This window comes from Perna viridis, chromosome 5 (genome assembly GCF_037379345.1).
Source record: "Perna viridis isolate PV_CMFRI_1.1 ecotype Kerala chromosome 5, ASM3737934v1, whole genome shotgun sequence".
NCBI lineage: Eukaryota > Metazoa > Mollusca > Bivalvia > Mytilida > Mytilidae > Perna > Perna viridis.
Genome location: NC_142449.1, coordinates 31,602,665 through 31,617,192, shown reverse-complemented (window position 1 = coordinate 31,617,192; position 14,528 = coordinate 31,602,665). Strand labels below are relative to the sequence as shown.

General features: G+C 31.0%; 1 protein-coding gene across 1 annotated transcript; it reads left to right on the top strand.

Annotated features, from left to right (window-relative positions):
- The first annotated feature begins 3 nt into the window (after nt 1-3).
- Nucleotides 4-10,490, top strand: LOC148617075 (small ribosomal subunit protein uS10m-like). Its single transcript, XM_088584382.1, has 7 exons — nt 4-144; nt 2,398-2,492; nt 3,407-3,464; nt 4,833-4,966; nt 7,297-7,405; nt 9,089-9,178; nt 10,311-10,490. The coding sequence occupies exons 1-7, from the start codon at nt 82-84 to the stop codon at nt 10,470-10,472; spliced, it is 711 nt and encodes a 236-aa protein (XP_088440508.1). The 5' UTR covers nt 4-81; the 3' UTR covers nt 10,473-10,490.
- Nucleotides 10,491-14,528: the final 4,038 nt, after the last annotated feature.

The window sequence follows — 14,528 nt, the reverse complement described above, 5'->3', positions numbered from 1 at the left end:
ATCACAGAGTATTCCGTACGTGTTCTTTATTTAGAATAGCTTTAATTTCTTATCTCCCCTGTCGAGAAAAAAAATAAGAAAATGCTTCGAAGTATTGGAAGGCATATTGGCGTTATTGGATGCAGATTTATAGTAAAGAATGCTGTAAGATTTGTTATAAACGAAGTGGTGTATTATGTGCATTCGCATTTTATTGTCTCCTGAGAAGGCGAATGCATGTCTTAAATTAGCCTGATATTGTGATAAGGTGCAATCACAGTATTCGCACTCACAGACTCAGTCACACTAGGCCCTAATCCCTTTTGGGATTCAGTGTCCGGAGTTATTTTCTGATTTGGCCTCCCTCAGTGGGAAAAAAGGAAATGACTTAATTCTAAAAACATGTTTCTTTACCATTACACGGGAGAAGGTGACTAAACCAAAGAAAAACAAGACCTACATGATGAGAAAATACAGCAATCCTGGAAATCCTTGGTAAAAGCAGTTAAAATGAACTTCATATTTGGTTTTTAGCTTTTTGAGTGTGTAATTCCGATTGATAAAATTACAGATTTTAAAATTTGCGAAACGAACATATCAAATTAACCAACGAATTGCCTTTACCAACTTTAAGTTTGTTTTGTCCAAAATAAATGTACAATGTATTCCGTAAAATTAGTGACCTAATTGAAAATTGCTGGTCATTTTGACAACTGTCTTCATTATAAATGTTTTCTAGGCATTTAACAAATATTTAGTCTTTTTATCGTTCGATTTCCAGTATGTTAAACTTCGTTTATATAAATAAAAGATATAAAGTATTATAAAACACATGTTTAGCTAATTAACATTTGTGGTGGCTTTCAGTATGTCAGATACTTAAGGTTAGGATGGCACCAAGACAGAAAATAGCTTGCCAGACAACCTCTAGCATTGCTTGAGTATGGTTAAATGTATTGAATAGGAGAGTTCTTTGTGATCTCATCACTTACCTGTGTCTGTGATTTGCTTTTGGTTGGCAAAACATCCATTGAAAGGCATGGGGCATCAATGTTAAATCATCATAACTTTTAAATTTTTTAAGATATTTGAAAAATTCTTTGGGTTCCCTACACTGCCAATAAAACTCTTTTTATCCATGGAGTTTTTAAGTAAATATTCAGCAATTAGACTACAATGTATATGAGCATAAAATTTTTAAATTAATTTTATATGAAATTAAGGTTTACATGTACAATGTACATGTAAATATCATTTCAAATTTCATTTTTTCAAGTAAAAGAGCTATCAATTCACATTCAAAATTGAATTATTTTATCTGAATGAGACATTTTACAGAACCAAAATTGGATATGAAATAACAAAGTTATCATGTTTTGAAAATTGGGTTTATAATTATGAAATTGTCAATTGTTTCTTCAGTTGTTTATTTGCTAACCAATTTGACACTTAATGATATGGAAATTAGTGAATATGACATCACTAATGAGATTGGTGAATTCTCCTATTGGAAAATGGGGACTTCCTTCCAATTTAAGGTTTGCCAGTACTTTTACCATGTACATATACAAATGTACACCTGTAAGTCTTAGAGTACAGATTCGAATAGGTAAGGATAGTTCAATGTACAACAATTATACCTTATGGACATGATTTTTAGTGCTTTAATTGCTCCTACAGTTGCTTATTCAACTATGAAACATGTAAGTACAAATGTGAATTACTATACACTAAAATACAAAAAACAAGAATGCATACATTTGTACATTTTGTAACAAGATAAATGATTTCAAGGATAGAAAAAAATGGATCTAGTGAAATGCAATAAATGCACAGTGTGCATGTATTAAAGGAGCATTTCTAATTTATTTACAGGCTATTTGAAATAACCTGATTTGTGGCAGTTTACACTTGTAAACCTCGAAGCAGTAAAAAGTGTAAACTGGGTCAACCAAGATTCTCCACTCTCCACATAGGAAATATTTTGAGTATAATTAGAAACAATTTAAGTGTAAGTGTTTGTAAGAATCAGGCAAAATTGGAACAATCAGAAACATGCATGTCAAAACCCTGCCGATCTGATGATGTAATATGACCATTATTTAATTTCTGCATCACTGGCTTTGCTCAGAAATTTTTTAGGTTTTTGGAAGAGTTATCTTCCCTTGAAATGTTCATTTTCAGTGTATTTCAATGAAATTATAACTCAAAGCACCAACATGATATGGAAAATATTGTCCCTTTTCCTTGATTCTTATGGTGCAAATAGTCAAATTGCACAATCATAATGATGGGGTTTTTCACACCATGTTTCACCCATTGCCTTATTCATACAGAGACTGACACTTAAATAATGAAATAACACATATTGTACATATTTTTTAACAGTATTTTTAGTCCCCCAAATCTCTTTTTCAGGTGTCAAGGCCATTAGTTTGCTCTGTCAACAATTTGTATATTGATTCTAAGCACCAGTCCAGCCTCTTTCACCCCAGGCTACATGATGGTTTAATGTAAATAGTCTTTATAGTCATGATGAATTAAGCACTGCCTTTTTTTATGTATATCAGAGGTATACATGTACATTGTACATGTATGTGTTATTTGTACTGAGGCCAAAATTAAACTGGTTTTGTTTCCCTTACCCTACCTACCAATAAAAATTAATCCTATCTAAATGATTTTATTGCCATTCTCTGACAGGGGTTTTTTTAATTTCTAAGCAACATTTATCATTTTTCTGATCATGTTTTTTTTACTGAACCAGATGAATTCTGGAGGAAAAAAATCCCCATCTATCTACATGTGCCAAAAGCCTTGATGTAGGGTCAGTTGAGGGGAAACAAACATTATTATAATTGAGGCTTGCAAATTATGCAAAATAGATTAAGAATTTTAGTAGAAAAATCCATTTGTACAGTTTATATGATGTGGAGAATCACAAAGTTATGACAAGATACATAATGTACATGTAATACATGTAATGGTTTAAATTTATGAATGTTTGATATGGACATACATGTGTAGTATGAATGAACAGGTACCCAGTAATTGGTAGTCTTATTATTACATACACATTTCCTTTATATACATTTGGACATAAGTCTTAATTCAATTCATGTCTTACAACCTGCATTTTTTACTGTATAATGGCATAAACTAAAAGTAAAAAATAAGCCAAGAACATGCATGATTTGGGATTCAAATTCATATCTGCGTTATGTATAAAAAAGTGGTTTTTAAAAAGACGAGGGCTCCAAAAAAAGAGCTTGCACCCTGTTATAAGACTGTACACAGTAGAAGCATTTGTTCAAATATTTACGAATTACAGAGGAAAATGTGTTTAGGATAGATAAATGGTTACAAATGTATATATTTTATGGTTTAATGTACATGTGCATGTCAATATTTTTTCTTCATTTTACAGATTAAGTACACTGCCAGCAAATCAGAGATGCAACTTCACAACATTTACTCAGCAAGAGGTACATGTATATTGGACTGTTATTTTTTTATTTTTAGTTTCAAATATTGTAAATTCAATAATCATTGCTATGTTTTTATTGTGGAATTTTCAAAATCGCAGAAAATTAGTACATGTACAGCATTTTGACTGAAATGAAACTCACAATGATTTCTGAATTCACAATATTGCAGATTGGGAGTGCACTCATATAGTAGATACATGTTGTATGATGTTTTTAGGTCCTTTAGACCATTTTACCTTTTTTTTGTAGACTGGTCTTTATTTGTTTCAAAGATTTTTATGTAATGGATGTCCATTATTATTTTTTGAACATTGGAAAAGCTTTGTACAGTCCTATAAGTTTATATTATGATCCCCTTTACATCAGTCTAACTTTTCTTATTGTAAACTTCATAAAGTTATTTCATGTATATACAAAATGTACATAAGCAAGAATGCAATATGCATGTGCATATGTTTTCACATGTTCACGACCAGCATGTACATGTAGAACAAATGAAAATATATAAAGAATTTAAGAAATGAAAATGTATATTAACCATACGTACACATGTACTGATTTCATACATGTACATGTACACAAAGTGCTTTTAATATTATTTTGGAATGCACGAAAACACATACAATATGTTCATGTATTTCCCTATGCGTACTTTATAACACATTTCAGTATGATGAAAACATATACATATGTACATATATTACAGTGCTCACCTTTAGCCACTAGCCCAAAGCCCAGGGCTAGTGAAATGATATGTACTTTTCATGTTTTGGGCTAGCTGAATTCTTTACTGTCCTCTGTTATTCGGGCTAGTTTTTGAAGGAAAGGACTGTATTTATTGCAATTTTTCCTTGTAAATACATTGTAGCCTCGTCTAAGACAAGATAATGTTCATGTAAATATAATAAGATGTTGATTTCTGTAACTGTACCTTAATAATGTTTTATTAAGAAATGATAATAGGATAATCAATTTGAAAAAGTGAATAACCAAAATATGATCACGAGTGCCCAAGAACAACTAGATTTAAAGAGTGTACAGAAATAGTTCCGTGCACGACTTAAATCTGTATGCATTCTTGACACAAGTTATCATATTTTGGCTATTCAGGATAACCAATTGATTGTCCTATTTATTATATAAATTCATTGCTATTTTCAACATGAATTTTAAAAGTTGGCGATCGGCGGGTTAATATTCAATTATATGGGATTAAATCTGATGGTGAAATCACCGAATTTATGTCACAATTTGAATTATCAAAAATTTTTACACTGGGAAGATTCGGTAAATCACTGCTACATGTATCTATATAATAAATTCATGTCACTTTTACAACTGCAACTAAATTCGCATGTTTTAAAGGAAAGAGAAGACTTAGATGACCTTTACAGATTAATTTCCATTGAGGTCAAAGGTCATGACAAAGAAGTGCTGAGGAGCTACATGACGTTTTTAACAGGGGCATGCAAAGAACTAGAAATTAAAGTTGGAGACATGTAAGTCATTGCCTATTTCTGGAATATCTTCGATTACAGCACAGCATACCGGTATATAATTAAAATGAATGTACATGTAGATGTACCATAACATGTATTTTAATACAGAAGGGATGCTGGTAGCAGCTGTCTTACTTGTCTTAATGTTTGAATAAAAACAATATATCTATTGTATTTTAAACTCAGAAGAGAAGAATTAATACTGAATTGAACCCTTTAGAATATAGTCCCTTTTAGTGGATACCTTGGTATGCAAGGTTGTCAATTCTCATAAGTACTATTAAAAGTAACAACAAATGACAACATCTCACTGGTCTGCAATCGTTTATTTTTAAATGTACACCCTTGTAAATAAATATGGTTATCTATTGCAGACCTATGAAGTGTTGTAGTCAACTATTGCTACTTTCGTCATATTATAGTACCAGTATATTATAATTGTTTCATGTCCATTTATTTTTATACGACAATTTTCGCAGTCTTATTATGTTGTTGTCTGTTGGCTTCATCATTGTTATTATTTTTTTTTATTTCTATACGAAAGCTTTAGTTGTAGGGAACCAATTTCAGATGTCATGAAATTTTGATATGTTGTTACTTGCTGCTAGATAAATCCTGCTATTGGAAATGGGCTCTGTGGCCCATACCATTCTTATGAAAAAAAGACCAAAAGGGGTAAAATAGATGCTTATTGATTTCACATTCAATTTTGACAATTTTTAAAAAAAAATTGTTTCTTGCAAAATACTGTGTTAAGAATACTGAACAGATTTAAAAAAGCATTTAACATTTTCATGCTATAGTGGGTCAAAGTGGGGCCACACCCTAAAAAACCAACTTTTTTGCATTATGAATTTTTTTTATTGTATTCCTTATGAATATGCCTGTCTGCATTTTTCGGTTAGATTTCAGATATATCTTTTGGTTTTTTAGATATGAAGGGACAAAGGAGCTACATTCCAATTTTGTTTTTAATTTCTGCACCAATTTACAAAATTAGTTTTCATTATATTCCTTATTTGCATTTTTCAATCAATTTTTAAATACTGCTCACCATTTTTGAGTATCAAGGGGTCAAAGGGGCCAAAACAGCATTTTCTGTTTGACTGTTTTTTTTTACATTTTTCATCTGATTTTAATGACTGTAGCAGATCTTTTTCTTATATTGAATTTCAAAATATTGTGGAATATTGTATTCAAACAAGTTATTTTGTCTATAATGAGATATAACATGTATAAGTCCATATGTTAAAGTGCGTCAAACACTGATATTGTGTCCACACTTGCTACAAGTGAACAGAGCTCAACTGGCTGTTGTCATATCATGCTGCACCCAGCAAAGCTTTTTATTTTCATAAGAGCAAGTAGCTTGGGTAAATTAAAAAAATCTTTATTGAAGTAGTTAATAGTCATAGTTATAGTTAAGATTCTGCTAAAGTCTAAATCTGTGATATTAGTCAAGATAATTTTAGTCAAGATGTTAAGAATGAAACGATTATGTTCCTGAAAAATTTGCATAATGCTTCTATATACATTGTTCTACATATATGCACATTTTCTTCCTTCATACAACATGTTACTACAGCCATATTTTGCTGAAAATAGAAGTGAAAACATCAAATTTAAAAAAAAGTACAGATTCACCAGAACAGATTTTTGTTTTGAAATGCAAATATACTATAGTTTAAATATCAAGTGCACTGCAAGCTGGCAATAATTTGTGACAAATTGCCAGATTTGAATGAAAATTTTAATATTTTATGTTTATTGGTGTTGGTATTTAGATGGATCAGGGCATAAAATATCTCAACTCATCTTACTTAAAGAAATGGCAATTATTTTAAAGAAAATTAATGTAGGTTGCACTGTATACTACAGTTAGGGCCAGGACTATATGAAATTCAGACCTCAAATCTTGTTTTTTACTGTGGTAGATTTATTCTAAAATATGATGTTTACACTTTTGTTCCTAATGATATATAGAAGTTAAAGAACATTTTTTTCCTAAGTTTGACTTGTGTTTGTGTGTTTAATACATATAAAGGTGCATTTAACTGTGTTTCAGTACTAAATTTAATGTTCTATTAAGACTACAAATGAAAATATTTCATTAAGGAATGTCCTAGATATTGACTTTACTAGATGATGCCTGGTTTGAAAATATTTCATTAAGGAATGTCCTAGATATTGACTTTACTAGATGATGCCTGGTTTGAAAATATTTCATTAAGGAATGTCCTAGATATTGACTTTACTAGATGATGCCTGGTTTGCCTTTTTCTTTCGATTGAGTTTATAGTTACAATTTAATACAAGAGTTTACTTTGTAGCATTGAACCACCAACTCATTATTGGAGAAAAACACTAAATAAAGCAGTGTTTGCTTCAAAGAGGGCTAAAGTACAGTATGAAGTCAGAACACATTACAGAGTTGTTGAGGTAAGGCCATAAATACAACTTGTAGGGGTGGATCCAGAGATTTTGAAAAATACCTGGGTTTCCATGGCAATTATTTGCTCTATTTCACCTTTGAGCAGAATTTATAAAGTTTTCCAACAAAAAGATGGGGTGGTTTCTGACTCCTGGAACCCTCCCTCTGGATCCACCACTGATTTGATGAAGTAAAACTGGTTGACTTTGTTGGGTTTTTTTTGCTCACTTAATCCTAGTCTCTCTGCCTTGAATCTCTTTTGCTATGTACATAATGTAAGTCGTTTTGTCAAAATGCTGATTTTCCCAATGAAATTTCAGTCACAAAATAAGTTGTTCAGACTTACGGTTTATAAAAGTTGACAAAAGTAACAATTCAGGTTTATTTAGATTTATGTGTACTTCTATTAAAGGGTCTGTCTTTGTAAAAATCAGTCAGTTGGTGAAGCTTGTTTGTTTGTTTGTTGGGGTTTAACGTCCGAACAGCATGTTATGTAAAAAAAACATCAAAATTAAAGTGTAATTTGTCAATTTGCACCATCAGAATCATGTAAAAAAGGCAAGGTTTTCTGTATCTTTTTGGTAAATTGAGTTATGATTTCATTGAAATGCACTAAAATAAACATTTCAAGGGAAGATAACTCAGTCAAAAACCTCAATTTTATAACATACTATTGAAAGACTTTTGAAAAAATCCATCAATGCAGAGAACAAATAGTGGTCTTTTCAAGTTGAGAAATCATCCTGGAGTGAAATTATATTGTTAGATCAGTGGGTTTTTGACATGTAACTCTCATTTTTCACATTTTTCCTTATTCTTACAAATACTTACACTTAATGAAACATATCTTTGTATTTCTTTGATTCAAAGCAAAAGTAAATTATGGAGACTGTATTATAATAAATTGGAAATGAATAGAATTTTTTTTTCTACATTTTCACCTTTAATCAATCCATTTAAGAAAACTACTTCAACAAATGGAAAAAAAAAAAAAAAACTGCTTGGCTATAGCACATGATGCTCCCATTTGAAGTCTTTCACTTTTTTTTAATGTGAAAAATGAAATTCTGCAAAAACCAAGAAATACAAAAGTAAGTTTCATTACAAAATGATGGACTAAAATGAATAAAAAATGAAAGTTTATACCATAAAAAATATGACACTTGAATATAGTCCATACTTGTCCCATCTGTTCAAGGTTTAAACTCATGTCAAGTTGCATACTGCAGAGAATTTCAGTAAGTTATCTTATGACTGACAGACAGAAGGGCAAACAATAGTTAACCATGAAGAAGGCTTACTTTAATAGCACTTTGTGTATAAGAATATTCTCAGATTTGCAGGAAATGTAATAACATACTGTAATTGTACATGTACTTATTTTCGCAGTGTATTTTTTTTCACAAATTTTGTGATCAGTTACTATTTGCGAAAATATTCCACAAATATACAAATTTAGTGTTAACAGTAATCATATGGCAACTTGTAACATAAATTGAAAGTATCTTAGAAACCAATAATTGGGAAAAAATTGCATTGCAAAATAAGTACAATTGTAGTTCTTTGTGATTTGAACTGATTTTATTAGATTTTTACCAGTTTGTGTACAAGAATTTGAATTTAACAATATCAGCAGCCCATGACTATGTAAGTAAAACCTACTTCACACTAAATCCATTTTCAATTTTCAGTTGCAACAATTGACCGGTGCAACAGCTAGTGTATTCTTGGAATACATACAAAGAAATCTGCCTGAAGGATGTGCTATGAAAGTAACTAAGGTATAAAAGTTGATTATAACCCCTTTTATCACTTAGCAAACTAGTTTTTATGTCAAAAAGTGGTCTGAATTATTATTAAATTGGATGGCTTGTTCATCATTTTCATGAGGATAGGTAAACTAAGATCAAACATTGTTTCATGGCAGAATTTTATTTCAGAAATATGGTATAGCAGGTAATTTTCAGTGTGCTAATTTTGGTGTTTTTTAGCATCTGCCTATAAATGCAGGGAAAAATTCCTCAAATTATTTACTCTGGGCTTAACTACTTAATGTACCACATATCATCCACCAAAAATTAAAAATTAAATTTTTCACCTGCCAAAATAACCTGATATATGGTAATAGCTGATTGCCTAAATTGGTGGCATTTTTTTAAGAAATGGTTATGATAAAAATTTTGTCTATTGAAAAATAACATAAATTTTCCATGTGCATATTGTTTATTGTGCAAAGTGCTTCAATAGACAAAATTTTTATTATTGCCAATTCTTATAAATTAATTTGAAAACATATTTTTATCTTTAAACATGAGAAAAGGAATCAATCAGTTACATAATTTATTTCAAATTAATTTATATTAGTACAACAGATTCTATGGCTTAAGTGTTTGGTTTTTAATTTCTGATATAGAGGTATACCATTGTTGCAGACCATACCCGAGTTGCAGAATTTACAGCATATAATTAGTTATGTTGTATATCTTTTTTATTTAAATATGACAGATAAAACATAATGAGAATGAGTATGGTGAATAATTCCACCAGAATGAAAATGTCAGTCCAAGGCTACAAATTTTTTTTATCAAATATGATTCATTTAAACCTTACCAGATTAATGAGACGGTTCTCAGTTACTCCCTTGTCTCCTTTTTGGGTGCCTCATACTCATTTTTATTGTTATATCAATAAAATAAAAACTTGTAAGTGCAATATTCCTTATAATTTTATTTCTGTCAGTAAGAACAGACGAAACCCTAGTCATTACCTTGGAAATAGAACTGTAAAAAGAATGCATCCCCCCATCTTTGGTTTCCATGTACAATTGGATTATAACTAAAAGAATTTTAAACTATGAAGAGCTTTAACTAGTTTTATCTTTTTAATGACATTATATGCAATTTTCTATTTCAGCACAAACTGCACCAATTCCCTGAAAGCCTCACTGATGCGATGGCTGAACATTCTGAAAACGACTTACCATCAGAGGATCAAAGAAAAATACCTGAAGATGAACATCTATTAACTTCACAAAATCCTGAGTTATCTAAGCCTGTACACAAGGATAGTAATTAAAATATACCTTTTTATAAATGTGTTGTTTTTTAGCACAAAGGATGATTTTTAGGTGAAATGAAAATAATAGAGTAGCCCAGTTGAAGCTATTACTAAAGTTTAAATGACGAAAGGAAATAAAAAAATTCTGAAACTAAACAACTTGTACTCTATTGAAACCTAGCACCTTATTTAGCATTATGACATCTTTTAATGGTCCGTGGTCACAAGGACCATTAAAAGATGTCATAATGCTAAATAATATATTTTCTTGTGCGAGCATCATACAATTGGAAATTTTCCCATTTTATTTGTGGTGCACTGCCAGCAACACAAAATTTTAATTTCTCCACTCTCCACAGTGGAGGTTATATGGGAGATGTCACAGTGTCTCCTTAGGCCCTGTTCCCTGGGTGTACAAAATTGTAGTTTTGAATACAAGGATGATATACCCCTACTTGTACAGAATGTTGACATAAGCCAGGAACCAAAATAACTTACAAGATTTGCCCAACTAATACATAAAACCACAGCTGAAATCAAGCCATCCAATGGCAGTTGAGATTTGTGTGACAAAAAATTGTCTTAGCATTTCATATAGTACAGAAATGGCAAAGTGCCATAAAAGAGGAAATTGATATTGGAAAGCAACCATAATTGCTTACTTTGTATAACCAATCTAAATAAAGCACTCAAACAAAATTTAAAATCAAATTATCGATTGAGAGCCATGATAAGTGGGATGGATGAACAAGGCAATTCTAATGTATCATAAAAAAATCATATCTGTTAAGTTCGTCATTTTTATATAGATGCCACATGAAGAAATATAGATGTCTTTAGTAGCATGTAAGGAAATGATAATGGTATAATTGGTTTGATCAATTGTTTATCATATTATAACAAATATTTCTGATATACTTTCAAAATATGAGATGTTTGATCAACGAGTAATCTTCTAGCAGAAATAATTATAATGTCAAAATTAACATGTAACATAATTCACAGAAACAACTTTTAGCTGATATTGCAAAGTCACTTGAAAGAGTAATCAAGCTAGGGAACCAAGATTCTAGCAGAAATCAAAAGAATGTAATTCAGGGACAAAGACCAGACATAGAAAACAGAACACAACAAAGAACATAAAGTAACTAAGATAATACATACAAAGTAACAGAAGTAAATGAGCAACTCGGACTCCACTAAAAACTGGGATCATGGACCAGGTGTACCGGTAGAGTAAGCGTCCTCTGCTATTCTAGAAACATCCGCCGTGCTGCTCATAAAATGTCAATACCAGGGTAGACGAAAGAGGAAGGGAAAACTATGATATGTTGAACAAATCAGATTTCATGGTGCAGACGGATAAACCATACCAATCCATGAGTGCATGATGATAGCCATAAAACTTCTGTAGTGATGACTTCAATTTTGTAGCAACATAATCCTGTTGCAGAAGCCTAATTGTAAGAAGTCTGTGCGATACGAAGTCTACGTAGTTACGGCTAGCTCTGGCATAGCATATGAGTTGTGATATGAAAATCCATATGCATGTGCTGAAGTGATATTGCCTCAGATGAATGGAAAGTTGACAATTCTGAATGAAAAGTCATCACATTTGTCGTAAAGTTTGGTCAATAGTTTTCATTTACCATCTCTACGTGTAGGTCAAGATATGAGGCTGACTTTACTGTGTCTGTGCTATCCTTTATCTCAAATTCTTTGGGCTAGATGCAATGTATCAAGTCCCCGAAACTAGGATTGTTTAAAGATAATACGTCATCTATATAGCTGAGAATTTAAAATTGATCGTTGGTATATGCTCAAAGGTGCATTATCAAATATTTTATTTTAGTGATGCTTGATTTCCATATATTCTCCTTATTTTCAAGTGATCTGAATAAACAAAAACAAAAAAATAATTCATCAATATCAGTTCACGATGAAGCTTACATATTATTTTTGTGCTTACTTAAATTCTTGCAGTGACTAAATTGTTTTTGAATGGCTTTTGCTTTTTGAAATTTATTTCTATCATTGTTCAGCATTAATTTATTATTTCTCACGACAAGTTGTCATGTAAAACCATGTTCTGTAATCAAAATACACTGTTTATGAACAGGTGAGTTACTTTACACCGTAATATAATACCAATTCTTGATTTATTTATCATACATAGCAATATCCTATTGTCATAACATCTTACCAATACATCTATTCTCCGTGTCTAAGTTAAATTAAACTGAAAATTAATTATTATCTAAATAATTGCACTTAACAAAAGTTAAGGTCACCTATGACTAGAGGGAATGTTTACATCTGGAACACCTTTACAATTGTTCCCATGTCACAACTTCCATTCTAAAGATGCCTGTATGATAGGCGATGTCACTGATAATGATTTATAGTTTATAGTTTGTTCAGTGAACAGTGTTTTTTATCCGTTTAAAAGAAATTACTGTAACGTAATTCATGGACTTGTACTTTACCAAGGATGTGAAAAAATATGTAGCACCTGAAAAATCTTTTTAAGACTCATTTATGACTGACATTGGTGTGTGTTTTATTAAGAATATGGAAAGTTTGCTACTACCATTAACAGATGCAAGAGACACCGTAACGTAATTCACAATTAAATGCACATTTGGAAAAACGATAAAAATCGTGTATTTTTTCAATAAACACATTATCTATTACGTGTGAATCATTCATTTTCTAATTGTTTCATATTTCATGGTATTTTTTTCCTCACATAGACTTACCATATGTGTCAGTTACATTTTCATCATAGCTCCAGGAAAGTTGTGATGTAATTCACTGTTTCATGGGACATCCTTATTTTGCGAAAAAAAATTGAAATCGTTTTCGATGTAAAAATAACTTAAAAATTGTGTTTTCTAGCCATTTTTCACCTAGAAAACTTCTTGGGCATTCTTCATTTTGAGAATTTTTTATTTTTCTATGTATTTTTTTAGGGGAACCCTAATTTGTGACATAGCGTTTTTGTCGATTGAGACTTATTTATGGTTTTTGTTCAGTGAACCTGATCAATGCCTCATAAACTGTTTTTACAATCTGGCATAACCCTGATAGTGAATTGAACCCAGAACTATACAGGAAATAGCTTTTTGTCTTTGAAAATAGCTTGTGACTACGAAAATTGGCTTTGGTATACTTTATCTGAATTTGAGTATCTTAGGTTGAATCACGCAGGGAATGATTGTACCTTTATTAAAGGCATACATAACCAAATGATTAGAAATTTGAATAAGAATTAGAACAGAAAGGGGGGGTGTTTATCAAAAACTGGAAACGAATTAAATGTGGAAAATAATAAAGAAAAGTCAAATTAAATTATAGTAGTACATTGTATTGATGTATAGCATAGTGCTGTTCCTGCTTTAGACCAGGACCTAACAATGAATTATTTTTTCTCGTTAATTCCATGTGGAGAAATATTAAGTAATTTTTTCAACCAAAAGCTTTCCTAAGACACTCTTATTTTTTTACCAGTTGTTATTATAATCTATGATCGTAACAACATTGTGGAGATCCTCCCTACCCTGTCCTTATTTAAGTTCCTAATCATTTGGTTATGTGCCTCTGATAAAGGTACAATCATTTACTGTGTGATTCAGCTTCAGAATCTATGTTTCGATCTTGAACTTTGTTAGTTTTATATGCTGGAGAAGGATATAGGTTATCTGAAATATTCAATGCAAATGTTACTGTCATTTGGTGATGTTGAACATATTTAGATGTTTACTTAATTTTTTGTTATGTTCTGCATCGTTTTTAATGATCCATCAACCCGTAAGAGTGATTGTTGGCTTATGTATATAAATTTAGAAAATAATGATTTCGTCATGACTTTTCCCTTTCACAGGACATATTTTTAGTTGTGCAGCATAGGTACCTTGCCATAACCAGGTATTGCTCGCTCATCTGTTCTAAAAAACTAGTTTTTAATATGGTTTTGGCTTCTCATTTCTGTGTAGGTTGTTTACTCTCATTTCTGTGTAGGTTGTTTACAGTTCTATGTTCTTTGTACCTGTTTTTACATTTTTCCACTTTTAA

What these genes read in the sequence shown, in the direction of transcription:
- LOC148617075 (XM_088584382.1), top strand. Translation starts at nt 82, where the DNA reads ATGCTTCGAAGTATTGGAAGGCATATTGGCGTTATTGGATGCAGATTT. An exon ending in AGGCTACATGATGGTTTAAT is followed by an intron (nt 2,493 to 3,406) that starts GTAAATAGTCTT and finishes TTCATTTTACAG; the next exon opens with ATTAAGTACACTGCCAGCAA. An exon ending in CACATTACAGAGTTGTTGAG is followed by an intron (nt 7,406 to 9,088) that starts GTAAGGCCATAA and finishes TTCAATTTTCAG; the next exon opens with TTGCAACAATTGACCGGTGC.